The sequence below is a fragment of the Ctenopharyngodon idella genome, chromosome 5 (assembly GCF_019924925.1).
Source record: "Ctenopharyngodon idella isolate HZGC_01 chromosome 5, HZGC01, whole genome shotgun sequence".
NCBI lineage: Eukaryota > Metazoa > Chordata > Actinopteri > Cypriniformes > Xenocyprididae > Ctenopharyngodon > Ctenopharyngodon idella.
In genome coordinates this window covers 12,706,780-12,722,549 of record NC_067224.1, presented here as the reverse complement: position 1 = coordinate 12,722,549, position 15,770 = coordinate 12,706,780, and the positions used below count along the sequence as shown (strand labels likewise).

The window sequence follows — 15,770 nt, the reverse complement described above, 5'->3', positions numbered from 1 at the left end:
AACTCAAAACTTCCTCATTAGTCCGAAAACAGCTTTTACTGAAACCTCTGAAAATGACTTGTTTCAGATTTTGTCACATTATTACGTCAGAGGCCCTGCTTACACCTTGTAGTAAGATGCGTTTTGGTCGATCGGATCACAAGTAGAAGAGGGATACACATACCCGTTTACACCTGGTGTTATAATTCAACTCTTTTGTCCACTTTCAACCACTTCTGTCCTGATTTCGTCAAGGGGAGGGTCTATGAGTGGGTAAATGTCTTCTCTTTTTTTCAGATCTTTTGATCTAATTGACAAAATAAGCTCGCGCAGTTTACATGTGAACATGGAAGTAGAAGACATACAGAGAGCAGCAACTTTCGTTACTGCTCTGACAGCTGCAAGACCGAACGCTGTGAGTGCGTGTTAGAAATCAGGATGGGTGAGAGAACATTGCGCTTGGTACCTTTTTAGTCTTCAAACCAAACTTGGATCTCCCGTCAACAAAGTTTAAATCCGGTCTGGCAAGCTTCCCATAATGTTTATGCATTAGGTCAGTATAAGCGGAAAGTAGACGATCTTTGTGGCTGTTTGAAAGCAATCTGGTCGAATGTGTTTTCGACTACCTCTGGAAGTGGTCAAAAGTGGACAAGCTCAAAACGTTTTAGACCTGTTTACATCTGTATTTAGCGACATCCACTTGTGATCCGATTGACCAAAACGCATCTCAATACCAGGTGTAAACAGGTCCATAGTGCGACAAAAGGCCGCCTCTGCAGAATCAGATCAACACCTACTTCTACATGATTGCCTCTTTAGCCCCGCCCACCAATTTGCGCATGCCATGTAGTAGTGTAATACAAGACAGGGACGCAAACACATCCTTACTCCAGCAACAAAACGATAGAGGTGCCTCTGAGGATTACAATACGTTTTGTGCCAAGTGCCAATTTGTGGAAAACACAGAGTTTACATTGCATCCTTGTGATCCTAAAATTAAGAAAGCGTGGATGAACTTTATTTTTAATGAAGTTCCAGTCAGATCGCGTCAGTAAGACATTTTCACGTCATTTTTGTCTTCATTTTACTGCGGATTCGTTTTTAAACAAGAAACAGTTCGACATATGCTTTTCAGAGAGACTGAAAATAAAAGATGATGCAGTGCAGACTATAACGGATCCGACAGCAATGTCGCAACACACATGTGTCCACGTGTCACTATTGCTTTGTCTGATACAGATCTTTTAATACGTACTGAGTATTTATACTCTAGCGCTGTAGTCAAACTGAATAGTTGTGATATTTGTGATTTGCTATTCTTTCCTTTGCTTCGGCATTTATGTGGTTAATGCGGGGGATTCCCGGATACGGAACAAAGAATGTAGAGAACACTTCTTTGGTTATTGTTTTGATCTAAGCCAATCTAAAAAATAAAATCTTCAGTGAGCAACATCTTTTGTTTTGTCATCAGTAAGACATTACAACACGTTTCATTTTATTTAAAACACGACACTGCAAATGACAATGTATATGTTTTTCAATGTATCCAAAAAAGGATGAATATGGTACATTCATTCATAATTCCGTTTACACTTAACACCAAAAGTTATCAATTGTCAACTATAACTGTGGTAACTCCAAGCACTTTAACTTTATTTGCCACCAGGGCTTGACATTAACTTTTTTGCTCACCAGCCACTGTGGCTAGTGGTTTTCCAAAGTTACTAGCCACTCAGCATTTTCATTGGCCACAATTTTGCTGTTGGGAAATTACATTTTCTATGATTAAAGTTGACTTTGACATGCTAAAATTACTTGATTTTAAGTCATTTTACTTGATTAGCTAGATTTAAAACCCTTTCAAACTTTCAAATGCAGATTGACCACTCAAATCAAGACTAGGCCTACATGGTATATCAGCTGGTATGTACGGGTGGGCAAGGGGTGGGTAATATGACCATAATATGATAAATTTTATAATTGTATAAGTTATTTTTGTTAGGCTATATAAAAAGAACAAAGAAGCAAATTAGCAAATTACAAATACAATAGTAAATAGCCTAAACTCTTTTTTCAGATACAGTAGGTTTATTTAACATTTATTTAACATCTTTTGTTGTTTGATTATTAATGACAGAGAGGTATTTAATTTAATTTAATTAATTATTCCGCCTATCCCACCTTCACTAACTGCAAGTTAATCGATAACGAATTGTGATCGGATTGTAATTTTGTGCTACAACGAGCTTAGCTACCTTTTTATTTGACTGTAGGCTGAAATTATATTCAACCCGCCAAAGTGGCTAGTGGGAATGGCTGTCTTTGTGTTAATGTCAAGCCCTGTTTGCCACAACCTATAAAGGTATTTAATATGCCTTTATAGGTTGTAGACTTATAAAGCATATTTAATATGCATACATGTTTCACATTGTTGGCAAATGTTTCAACTAAAGAGATATTTTTCAACAACGGAAGTTTTCAAAACAATTCCACACATGTAATGGCGGGGCCATTGAAAATTATTTTAATATGCAAAACTGTTACCCAATCATAGCAGTGGGCGTTTACTTCCAAGTTTATTCCCAAAGTCATTTCTTTTGTTTTGTTTATGCACACTTAAAGTCACGTCGACTTTTTTAACAATGTCTTTAGTACCTTTCTGGAACTTGAAAGAGTCGGTCAAATTTCTGTCTATGGATGAGCCATATACCTTTCGGATTTCATCAAAAATATCTTAATTTGTGTTCCGAAGATGCACAAAGTGTTATATAACAATGAGTAAGCTCTTCCTCATTATTTTTTACCTTTCAAGAGCATTTTAATAACATCTACCCCTGTTCTCAATAATTAAAATCTCATAATATGACAGACACTGAGTGATGCAGTGTCCAATTATAGACCTGCTTCTGGTGTTCCTACATAAATAATGTTTGAGTAAGGCAGCAAACATCTGCCAGGCTGTGTGATGCATGCAGGACACAACATCTGTTCATTCTGTCTTGTGCTTACCTGATTGCCAGCAGTCTTCTTCTTATTCATCTGACTACTTCTCTGCTGGGCGCTGAAGAGATAAACAGAAAAAAGAAATATCCATTAAGAGAACAAATAGATTGCAACTTAAGGACAACTAACAGTCACAAGAACATTTTACCAGCTTATTAGTTATCAGTTAAGATGGAGAACAGAATGCCTTATGTTGATCCACATACTAGACCATCATCAAACTAAACAATAAATAAGATAAACCAGCCTGGTAGGAGTGATCAGATTTGATTCTAAATTCAATGAATTTGATCCTGCCAAAAGATTTATAAAGGTTGAAACTGAAAGAAGATAAGAGCATTAACTAAAAATATGGCCTAGAGAAACAACTGAAATTGTTTGAAAATGATTATACAATCACATGTAGGATGATTCTCTACACCTGGCTTTATAAATCAGCCTGCTGTCTACTATGAATATCTAGGGATCACAGCTTACACAATCATTGTCTATCATCACTGTGCCTTTGGGCTCTGTCTCAGCTGATTTAATGCTCCCTGCTGAAAATTCTAGCATAATCCAGCATGAATTCCATGTTGGTCCAAGCTAGTTTATGCTGGTTAGCATCGTCATGCTGTTTTTCGTTTCCCATGCTGGTACCAGCATGCAAAACATACCTTATGCTGGTGACCAAAGTGTTAGTAAATGGTTAGTAATGTTCTTACTTTGCAAAACCGATGAAATCCTCATGATTGGTGTTCATGTATGCTAACTCAATGTCAATTAGCAACATGACCTGGTGACAGAAAAAGAAAACAATACATATTTCACTACTTATTTTTCAGTTGAAGTTGTAGCTTGGTTTTACCACATGAGTTTGTATATGTAAAGGGTTGGCAGGTGCATAGTAGATGGGCCATACCTGATTTTTGGTGCGACTCTCCCGATCACGGATGTGTTGGGTGACAATCTTCTCCATTTCCTCTCTAAGCATGGGGTACTGAGCCAGCTGTCCCACAAAACACATACTGAATCAACTACTACCACTGACAGCTTATTAAGCAATCTTATTAACATAGACAAATGGAAAAGAGATTTCAGTGATTAAGTGCGGAAAATAATTTTGCATTATTTAAATGACAACTAAATCCCCCACCCCATTCTCATTATTATGTGTCTAGATGTTTTGTTTTTGAGTTGAGAGTAGTGAGAGTAATTTTGTTTGTACACACTAACAAAATTTTAAAATAGAAATAGATAAAAAACAATAAATTAGCCTAAATTAAATGCTATATTTCACTATATGAACAATGTATACATTACTGAGATTTTTATTTCATAAATTGTGCTTAAATGTCATCAAAATAATGCAACAATTTGAACATATAATTCATCTTCTTCCGGCAAAATGTGCGTATATATATATATATATATATATATATATATATAATTTTTTTATTATTATTATTATTATTATTTTTTTTTTTTTTCTTTCTTTTGATTTTGGGGTTAAATAGAACCTATACATATTTCTAAAAGGCTTTATGAGATTCACTCTAAAGTGACATCTGATATGGTTATATATATATGTAATGTAGGAATATAAATTTGGGGTCGGTAAGAATTTTTAATATTTCCGAAAGAAGTCGCTAACCAAGGGTGCATTTATTTGATCAGAAAACAGTAATATTGTGAAATAATATTATAATTTGAAACAACTTTCTATTTGAATACATTTTCAAATGTAATTTATTCCTACGATGGCAAAGTTTTCAGCAGCCGTTACTCCAGTCTTCAGTGTCACATGATTCCTCAGAAGTCAAAATATGCTGTTATGGTGCTCAAGAAAACTTTCTTATTATAACAGATGTGCTGCTAAATATTTTTGTGAAAGCCCTGATACATTTTAGTATTCTTTGATGAATAGAAAGTAGACATCTTTTGTAACAATTTAGTCTAGACTAGAGTCTTTAGTGTCACTTTTGATCAATTTTAATGCATCCTTGCAGGCAATTAATCCTTGCAAATAATTAATGAAAACATTTTGTTTTTTAAATTGACCCCAAATTTTTGAATGGCAGTGTATATGAAGCTCAAATGAGTATACTGTATAGACAGGCACAGAGTTAGGTTTACCTTCTTGGTGCATTGCCTGACCGTATTGACCAGCTCGGTGATGACCAGGTCCACACATTTCTGGCATGGCTCTTTGATCTTTGCAATCTGCCGTTTAACAATAGTCTCAAAGGCCATGTCTGGAGTAAACAGACCGGTCCTGACAAGTAAAACAATGAACAGAGCAGTCAGAGATCTAAATGATGTGCTTTACAGTTACTGATCAGTTTGTCATTGCAGTTCATATTTCATGACACGGTTCTCATGGCGCAGTACTTCATATCTAGCGAGCAGTTGTTTAGAATGTCACAGTGACATCAAAGCGAGTTTGATCTCAGAGTAGGTGAGTTGGCGAATGTGTGTGACTCTGTCTGTTTGAGGTAGAGGCTTCACACCTGATACCGTGGATGTTCTTGATGGCGTAACTTATCTCCTTACGCAGCTCTTTTTCATCAAACTCCATCTAGTCATCATTAACAGACAGAGAGACACTTTCTTTGTAAAAATGAGAGGATTTAATTTAAATAATCCTACAGAAAGTATGAGCACTGCATTGTTTTGCTCTCGGAGAACATCAGTTGTCAGTATGATAAAATTACCTTAACCAGCTCAAAGGGGAAGCGCTCATGGAAGATGCGATTGATCCTTGCACCTCCGGAAAGTTCCACTGTGTCCACCTGATCTCCTGAACCCTCAATGCACTTCTCAAAATCCACTGCAAACTGCTGCACCATCCTTTAAACCAGAGAACAGTGAGTTTTATGTGCGAGTCACAGAAAATAAACAAACCATCACACAGAAACGCACACACACACATAAAAATACACTACTGTTTAATGTTTTTGAAAGAAGTCTCTTAAGCTTACCAAGGCTGCATTTATTTGATTAAAAATACAGAAATACTGTACAATATTATTACAATTTGCAATAACTCTTTTCAACTTTAATATATAAGGTAATTTATTCCTGTGATGGCAAAGCTGAATTTTCAGCAGCCTTTACTCCAGTCTTTAGTGTTACATGATCCTTCAGAAATCATTCTAATATGCTGATTTGATGCTCAAGAAACATTTTTTATTAGTATCAAAGATGAAACAGTTGTGCTGCTTAATAGTTCCCTTTTCGAATAGGAACACTACACTGTGTCTTGGATGGACGCTATGGGGACGCCATCAGCATATCCGGTGTCTAAAGAATGTGTGAAAACACTCCAATCTGATTGGTTGGTGACAGTCCATGACATTATTAGCGGAGCACCCGTAAGTATAAGAGGGTGCCCATAGTACACGTCATCAGCTTTTTTATCTTCAGGAGTGGTTTATATTGTTAGCGCGTGGTGAAGGCAAGATAATGGAAAATCCTAGCAAGCGTTCTAGGAAGTGTGTGCCTCCGTGTCCCAGGTTTTTGACACCTGAGGACACACACAACCTATGCGTTTATTTCTTGGGAGAGGAGCATGCACATTCAGTGCTCAAGGGTTCTGAATGCACCCATTGTGAGAAGTTCACAATGAGGAAGCTCTGTTCACATTTGTCTCTATTCTCAAGGGATGTGAAACAAGCCTCTGCATCCCACAGCTCAGACCCCACTGTTGCCGAGGCAAAGCGGAGGCTTTAGTCGTGGGGATCGTAGTTCAAGCTCACCAAGGAATTCGCGAAAGGGCTGGCTCTTTCTCACACCTCAATTGCATGCTCGAGCGATCTGCTGGATCAGGATGTGCTGTCTTTCAAGTCATCTGATCCAGCTAGTATACTATCCAGATAGTATACTGCTGGCACCATCCAGCCAAGAGGAAGTGGATGTGGTTAAAGAAGGCGAGCAGAATATTTAAATAAATAAATAACAAAACACACTTCTGATCAGTGACTAGACTTGTGATCAGTGAATCAGACCACTTCTTCAAGGCCACCTCAGTTGTGGGTAATGAGAGTGAAGAGAGCGCTGTTCATTCACTACCCCCACCTACATTTCCTGCAGGTACTGAGAACTCGAACCCACGACCTTCAGGGTTACAAGTCCGACTTGGCCACATTAGGCCACACCTGCCCACATAAGGCCACAACTGCCCATATGTGAGGTTATGTGAGGATACCCCCAGTGGAGGACAAGTTTGCAGGCTATCTCTCCCAAGGTGAGTCATTCTCTTTGAAGGATCCAGTCCTGCCATCAAGGTCGCTTCAGACAACCTCGCGCTTGAATGGCAGGGCGTGTGCGGAAGCAGATCAGACCGGGGTTGTGGGGGGCCTTGCACACCATGGCGGTGCTTGCAGGTCTACCAGGCAGGTCTGCTAAAAGATCTGGATCAGGGCCAGGGACTGTCCTCTAGCTCTCTGGGCCACTAAACAAACAGTCGCTGCTATCGGTCGCTTGATGTCAATGATGGTGGCATGTGTGGCTGAACTTGCCAGACATCAGGGAGAAAGAAAATTATTTTCTCCTCGATGCCCAAGTCTTACTGAAGCTTACTGACCCCAAACTTTTGAACGGTTGTGTATGTGCATGGCTGTAAATGTTCAAGTGGGTAATGTATATATATATATAACTCACTGTAGCAGAGCCTTGGTTTTGCGAGAAGGATCATCGGGGCGGAAGTGTTTGTACTCCTCCACCTCTTTCTCAATGGACAGTAATTGGCTCTGAAGTTTATTCCTCAGTCCTGGCAGGGTGTCTCGGATGTGATTAGTTAATTGCTAGATGAGAATGAAAACCATTGGTAACTGGCAAACATTTTTCAAATCTATATTACATGATTTGTGCTGTTTTACAAAACTGAGAGCTAACAATATACTTAAGGCAAAATTCTTCTGAATAAAATGGCAGTGAGGTACAGTATATAAAATGCTGAAAAACATGCAGAAAAACATTTGCATAAGTGACTCTCTGTGTCATTCTACCTGATTAAGCACTTTCTGCAGGTAGGGAGACCCCATTCGATCAGCCAAATGTCGATAGGCTGGGTGGGTGAGAAAGAACTTCCTCTCTGCTGCCATGGCAGCAGTAATGTCCTTCTTGCCATCAATGTCCTTTTGACTGCGGTTCACAACCCCAATGTAACCTAGAGGGAATATCCAATTTGAAGTAGTTACAGGCAATCAGCATAACGAAACATAGCACATTCCCAGCTAACAATTTTTTGTTCTAAGAATGTTTTCCAAACATTCTGTTTTGGTTATGATGTTAAAATGTCCAGTTTTCTTGATGGTAGAAGAACATTTTTTAAAGGTTTGTATGATGTTCCTGAAACATTCTTTCAACTTAATTTTATTAACAACTTAACATTCTAGGAATGTTGATTTGTAACATTTTAAGAACATAAAAATGTCCAGTTTCCTTAATATTAATAGAACATCATTTAAAGGTTAGTACGACGTTCCTGAAACATTCTTTCAAACAACCAAACACCTGCTGGTAACAAGCAGAATTACTGAAGGAAAGAGAAACAACAAGAACAGAAACTTTAAATGACTTCATCTAAGACCACAGCCTTAGATGAAATCAACTGAAGATAAAAGTAAACATTAAATTTCTCAAGATCTCAGCAGAGGAGGTTTAAACAACTCCACAAACATCATTAAAATCTTCACCTATTACAAACCAGACTGACTTTATTTCTGTAAAAAAATGTACAAAAGTTCTTGTTAACAGAGATTTAGATGTTGATGTTTGGTTGTTTCGTTTGAGGTTACCGTTATGGTGGTCAGTGTCTACTTTAGTTGGGCTCTTGACCCATGGCTTTTTTTTTTTCTTTAGTTTATTTCTCCTTTGGCAATTGCATGTGTTTTCAGAAAACATTTCTACATTGATAAAGAAAGAGACTGATGAAAAGGCAGATCAACAAGTCTGTTTTAATGGCAGCCATTGTGATAAAGATGACTTATAACACTGAAGAGATCTTTGTGAGATCTTCCAAAACTGCTACAACCTCTTGTGAAAAAGTTGAGACTCACTTAGACTTCAACACTCATCATACAAACCTCAACAATAGTGATGATCAAAAAATGTTCAAACATAAATAGTACAAGAATTCAGCTGCATAATTTATTAATGCTGCAATGCATGCTTACGGCCAATCCTGGATCTGCGTGTCCTGAATCGGTCCCTTCACAGGCTGCCGTTCAAGATGCTTACGCAGAAACGCATTTTCGAATGCATCCGTCCCCAGGATTGGTCCGCAGCGATCGACCTGAAGGACACGTACTTTCATATCTCGATTCTGCCTTGACACAGGCCCTTCCTACGGTTTGCGTTCAAGGGTCGGGCATATCAGTACAAAGTCTTACCCTTCGGGCTGGCCCTGTCGCCCTGCGTCTTTACCAAGGTTGCGGAGGGGGCCATTGTTCCGCTCAAGGAACAGGGTGTTCGCATTCTCAACTACCTCGACGACTGGCTCATTCTGGCCAGCTCGCGAGAGCAGTTGTGCGAACACAGGGACATGGTGTTAGCTCACCTCAGCCAGTTGGGTCTTTGGGTCAACTGGGACAAGAGCAAACTCACCCCCGGGCAGGGGATCTCTTACCTCGGTATGGAACTGGACTCGGTCGCCCAGACAGCGCGCCTCACCGAGGAGCGCGTCCAGTCAGTGTTGAACTGCCTGAGTTCACTCAAGCGCAGGACAGCGGTCCCACTGAAACTTTTTCAGAGGCTCCTGGGGCATATGGCAGCTGCAGTCACGCCGCTCGGATTGCTTCATATGAAGCCGCTTCAGCACTGGCTTCACGACCGGGTCCCGAGATGGGCGTGGCAATGTGGTACGTTCCGTGTCCCCGTGACACCGAACTGCCGTCGTACCCTCACTCAGTGGTCGGACCCTTCGTTCCTGCGGGCAGGAGTTCCCCTCAAACAAGTGTCCAGGCCTGCTGTGGTCTCCACAGTTGCCTCTGCCACCAGGTGGGGAGCCATGTACAACGGGCATGCAGTGTCGGGTCTGTGGACGGGCCCCAACTACATTGGCATATCAATTGCCTCGAGTTGCTAGCAGTACGTCAGACTCCATCCCCAGGTGGTCCAGCTGATCTGGCAGCGTTTCGGGGCCGCACAGGTAGATCTGTTTGCCTCTCCGGACACAGCCCATTGCCAGTAGTTTTATTCCCTGACTGAGGGCACTCTCGGCACGGATGCTCTGGCACACAGCTGGCCCCGGGGCCTACGCAAATATGCGTTTCCCCCAGCGAGCTTACTTGCACAGCTCCTGTGCAAAGTCAGGGAGGACGAGGAGCAGGTTTTGCTAGTGGCTCCATATTGGCCCACTCGGACCTGGTTTTTGGAACTGACGCTCCTCGTGACAGCACCTCCTTGGCCCATTCCTCTGAGGAAGGACCTTCTGACTCAGAGATGGGGCACCCTCTGGCACCCACGTCCAGACCTCTGGAAACTCCTTGTCTAGTCGCTGGACGGGACGCAGAGGTTCTAAGTGATCTCCCCCAGTCGGTTGTAGACACTATCACTTCCGCTAGAGCTCCTTCTACGAGGAACCTCTATGCGTTGAAGTGGAACCTGTTCGTCGAATGATGACCTTCGATCATGTTTGGTCAGGTCAGTGCTTTCCTTCCTGCAAGAGGGCTGGTCGCGCCGGCGATACCACCTTGCTTTTTTCTTATCAGTATGAAAGAGACTCAAAATACTCTGTCAATTTTGCACATACAATTAAGAGTTACACACCATTTTAATGAAATATCTGAGAAATATCTTCTTTTATTTGTGTACACTCAGAGTAAAAACAAAATGTTGTGCTTTTTGCAAAATAAAGAAAACTAACATGATGCGTGATCTGTCGTCTCCCTCTGAACGAAGTCCAATCTGATAGTTCTCAGAAAATGAACTGTAACTTAGTGAATACTAATCACAAAAAAATGAGACTTATGTCTAAAGAGATGTTGAAATGTCAGGTTTTAAATCGTGTAAGTCCAATCAAAAACAAATATTCTCTGTTTATGTAATCTGAATGAAAACAAAGCCATGTCAGACGTCCGTGATTCAGCTCATTATCCACGGAGCGAGCGCTATTCAGACGCAAATTCTGAGGCAATACATGTATACATCGTCGCAATCGTGTATTTATTATCTTCAAAAGTGTTAGCGATCTCTGGGTGCTTCTGTTGTTAGTTCCTGGAATGTCACATGGTATGTCTGCTCTTCATTGAGACATTTGTGGACTAAATGTGCACAGTGCGCCCTCCGGCTGCAAGTATGAATTGAAAACACAGTATCCAGCGCTCATAGTGATGACAATAAATATTGAATAAATATTTTATATTACTCCTCTGTATAGAAAATTGACTTAAACATATGAGAATCCATCAATATTTCTCCAAATGTGCATGCTTTTAAGCTAAAAGCCCTGATGGATGTTGTTTTGTCAAAGGTAACAACTCCGTTTTTCATATTCATAACTCCTGACGCATAGGCTATTAACAAATTACGGTCACTATAAGAGTAAAACAGAGGTCAAAATGTGAAGCTTGAGTATTAGATATTTTTAATGATGTATAGTTTGTCAACTGCACATTAACAAAGTATATTAAAATAGAAAACTAGAGGCTTGAGAGTCCTTTTAAAAACATAATAGTAATGCGTCCAATCTTTTGACTGGTACTGTAATTTTAAACTATAATAGGCCTATACAAAATTTTCCTCACATGATGTGCAATAATACGTGCATGCATGAGATCACATGTTTTTTTGTCAAGAATGGACATTATATTTACGTTAATACTTTTATCAGCATGTTCACAGAGGGTTTTTTCACATAGCCTACCTGACTGAAAGGGCTCATTATGTGGGTCATTATGTGGGTCATTATGCAGGTCTGTCTTCTCAGGTGTGAATCACAGCATTATTCGTGAAGATTCAAGCCTCCACGCATACTGTGTTTCTTGACAAAAAGTGTCTTACAAAATTTAAATTAATATATTGTTTTATATGAACGAGTAGGCATTCCTGCCCTCTGGGCCGGATACATGCATCTATTGCTCCAGTGAGTTCCCCGCCTGGCGAACCCTGTCGAGTTCCTCCGCCTCCCCTTGCGGCTCGGACATTGCGGAGTGCCTGATGCTAGGCCAAACGTCCATCACTGACGTTGATGTTTGGCTGGGTCCCATATGTTGTGACCCCTCCACGTGAGTGGTCCCATATGTGTATTGTCTACGGTTAAATTCCCTACGGTGAGCCCGTGTCTTTCCCTTAGCAGAGTCAGCTCTGCTGTCACCTGTCAGATGAGTCTCCCCCTATCTCTAGGCTGGAGCCATCCCAGGGACTCCATATGCGTACTGCCTACGGCCAGTCCATTTGTGTATTTCCAGGGTAGGTTGTGACCTCCACAGCATCCCCTATGGGTTCGCTTCCCCAGTGTTGTCTAAGTCTTACTGAGTGGGTCTTGCGGAACAGCAGTAGACTCTCTCGGTGTAAGCTCGCCCCCTTCTCTGCCCCAAGGTGCGCCAGGTGGCTGGAGCTTACGCTGGCTGCTGGAAGGGGTCAGTAACTGTGGCGTTTTATTTAGGATCCCAATTCGTCGGTCACTACTGACGTACGTCGAACGTGACTAACTGAAAGGGAACATCTCGGTTACATATGTAACCCCCGTCCCCTGAAGGAGGGAACAGAGACGTACGTCCCGTCGCCACAGTTCCTGTGCCTTCGCTGTAGTGCAGACTCAAGGTTGTCTCCTCAGCGAAAAACAGAGTGCGACTGCATCCGCTTCCATATTTATACCCACCTGGCGGGGGCGGTGTGCATTATACAAATATCGCACACCAATTCCATTGGCTTGTTTTAGTTTCACTCGAAGCTGATAGGGCTCTCTAGCGATATCCCAATTCGTTGGTCACGTACGTCTCCGTTCCCTCCTTCAGGGAACGAGGGTTAGCGTTCCATCCGAGACGAGACGTTTTCTGAACGCACTAATATTGCAGCCAGGAAAAAAAAAAAAAAAAAAAAAAAACATCCATCAAGGGTCAAGAGCCCATCTACAGGAAACACTAATCACCACAATGGTGACTTCAAATATTTGGTCCTCTTTCCTTCAGTGATTCCTCTCATTAACATCAGATGTCATCACTAATGGTCACACTGAGCAGTGCTAATAAAACACAGGAGACTTCGTTGTGTAGCATCCAACCTTAAGCCATTTTTAAGCCAAAAATTTAGTGATCCTTACTATTTAAAGGACGTTCGAAGAATGTTGTTCAAAGAATGTTTTCTGCTAACATTATGAGAACATTCATCAAATACTAATGACAATATATGGTGATTTCATGAACATTGTTTTGAAAGTGTTTAATTCGAACACTTGCATAACCTTTACAAAAATTTAAGAGAAAAGTTAGGAACAATAACCATGGGACAGGCAACAAAACTTTCCCACATTGCAAGGATGTTCTTTTAAAAGAGCAAACACAACCTTATTCATTTGAAGTTAGTTGTCATTCAAATGTTTAAAGGATGTTCCAAGAATGTTGTTTTCTCCGAGTCCGACATAATGAAGATATTTGAAAAACCTTCTAAAAACAATGTATCAATAACGTTTTTGTGCTAACTTTTTGAGAGAATTTTTAAAGACCAAACATTCTATTAACATTACTGTAAGAATGCTTGTTCATAACTTTGAGAGAACCTTGCCAGAACATTAGCCAAAAGTTATGAGAATGTTCCCTGTTAGCTGGGTTGTACATAAGTCATAACTAATATAAAATCAATAAAATCAAAATAGCTTCAGAAAATGCAAAATATAGCTGTTAAACTATTTTTATGAGGTGGACTTTATAACATTTTGTTAATGTAGCTAAATAAAATTTTAAATGTAAAGTCACAAGGAAATAAAAGGGGAACACATGTTCTAAGAATACCCTGTCACTTGTGTCCTTCAGTTATGCACTAATCTGAAAGTCGCACTAATAAGGGAACAGTGTTAACTAATCAGAGCTATCTAAAAAAAATCGCTATGTGACAAGTAATCAATGTCAGTGAATAATAGAGGAGAGAAAGATCATCCACAAGTGCAGAAAGAATAGCACTTAATAAAATGCACTGGTACACTTGGACTTAAAATGGCATCAACAGCTCCAAAAGTAAAAATGCAATTTAACTTGCATCTTCTGACCAATGAATTTCCATGACTGTTCCGGTCATTCGCGTTTATTGGTGTGTACTAAAGTATTTATAATAATCTTTTTAAATTGATGGATTTTATTTGTGTGTCAGGTACAATATTTAAAGAATTATACTTATTATTGTGCAAGTCTCTCCAATGGGACTTTGGTTCCACTTTATATTAAGTGGCCTTAACTACTATGTACTTACATCAAAAAATAAGTACAATGTACTTATTGTGTTCATATTGTATTGCAAAACGCTTTTGCTGCTATTGAGATGGGGTACGGAAAAGGTTAGGGACCGGTTTGGTGGTATGGGTAGGTTTAAGGGTGGGTTAAGGTGTAAGGGATGGGTCAACAGTGTAATTATAAATGTAATTACAGAAATTAATTACAGTTGTAATTACATGCAAATATTTTTTAAAATATAAGTACAATGTAAAAATATGTATGTACACAATAAGTGCATTGTATCAAATGATTACTTTAAATGCAAGTACATAGTAGTTAAGGCCACCTAATATAAAGTGGGACCGGACCTTTTTTTTTTTAATGTTCCTGAGAGGCTTTATTTATGTGGAAAGAGTATGACCGCTTTCTCTTTGTACACTGACTTCACCTCTGCGTAAAGGAAGAAGCTTGTTCTCCAGGATTTCACGTGCATCAGTTCCTTCATCCATTAGATCCAATTTAGTGATCACACCTATAGTTCTCATACCTGTTCAGAAACACACATACACACACACATGGATGCATGATTGGGTACAGTTTTAAAAGAAAAGATCTTTAAAAAACTCACATCAAGATATGTCTGCAATTGTGCAATTATTTTAGAACAAGTTTCAGTCACTGCTGGATGAAAACCCACCTTGAGGGTCCACCTCCTTGGCAATCTTGAGGGCATCTGAGTTGGCCAGGTCAGAGTTTGCAGGAGACACAGCCAGCAACAAGCAGTTCTCCTTAGTCACAAACTGCATTAGCATATCCCTGATTTGGAACTCAATGTCAGCCGGCTGGTCACCTACAGGCACTTTGGTCATACCAGGCAAGTCCACGAGGGTGAGATTCAATACTGGTAATGAAGACAAGGGGTGACATGATTACATGTGACATTTCACAATGCATGTGACAGAACATGTTGATCTGATCATGTTTAAATAACTCCTTTCTATGTGCATGAATGAAAGTACCATGAGGTGAATAGACGCGCAGATTGATAGGGACAGGTGAAATGCCTTTGTTTTGGCCAGTGATGCGATCTGTCTCTGCCTCAATCTCCTGACGAACCTCATCAAAATCAGTAAACTTCTTCCCCTTGCAATGCAAAAACTCTGCATATTCTGGAAATAAGCAATTAGACATAAAAAAAAAAAAATGCATAATAGCTTTACCTTAAAAACATGCATTTAAAACTATTGAGCAGGGGTTCTCAACTCTGGCTCTTAAGGTCCACTTTCCTGCAGAGTTGACCTCCAATCTTAACAAGAAAATCAAGGTCTTCAGGATTACTATGTTGCATCCGAAAACCTAGGCAGCTGACTTGTTGCCTCACTGCCCTATTAGGCAAAGACTTTGCAGGCAGTGTTTGCGCATGAAGGTACCTCACGA

At 40.1% G+C, this 15,770-nt stretch overlaps 1 protein-coding gene across 10 annotated transcripts in view; it reads right to left on the bottom strand.

The window, feature by feature from the left end:
* dnm1b (dynamin 1b) overlaps nucleotides 1-15,770 on the bottom strand; it is a 50,719-nt gene that overhangs the window by 18,692 nt on the left and 16,257 nt on the right. For all 10 annotated transcript variants that reach the window (XR_007930236.1, XR_007930237.1, XM_051893776.1 and 7 more), the window contains exons 3-13: nucleotides 15,353-15,502; nucleotides 15,031-15,234; nucleotides 14,782-14,880; nucleotides 7,971-8,131; nucleotides 7,624-7,766; nucleotides 5,676-5,811; nucleotides 5,472-5,539; nucleotides 5,098-5,236; nucleotides 3,884-3,970; nucleotides 3,687-3,757; nucleotides 2,989-3,040 (exon numbers count right to left, since the gene is read on the bottom strand). Coding sequence is in view for 8 of the 10 variants with exons in the window: in XM_051893776.1 (XP_051749736.1) it covers nucleotides 2,989-3,040; nucleotides 3,687-3,757; nucleotides 3,884-3,970; nucleotides 5,098-5,236; nucleotides 5,472-5,539; nucleotides 5,676-5,811; nucleotides 7,624-7,766; nucleotides 7,971-8,131; nucleotides 14,782-14,880; nucleotides 15,031-15,234; nucleotides 15,353-15,502 (1,310 nt within the window). In the remaining 2 variants the exon portion in view is untranslated. The remainder of the gene's footprint in view (nucleotides 1-2,988; nucleotides 3,041-3,686; nucleotides 3,758-3,883; nucleotides 3,971-5,097; nucleotides 5,237-5,471; nucleotides 5,540-5,675; nucleotides 5,812-7,623; nucleotides 7,767-7,970; nucleotides 8,132-14,781; nucleotides 14,881-15,030; nucleotides 15,235-15,352; nucleotides 15,503-15,770) is intronic.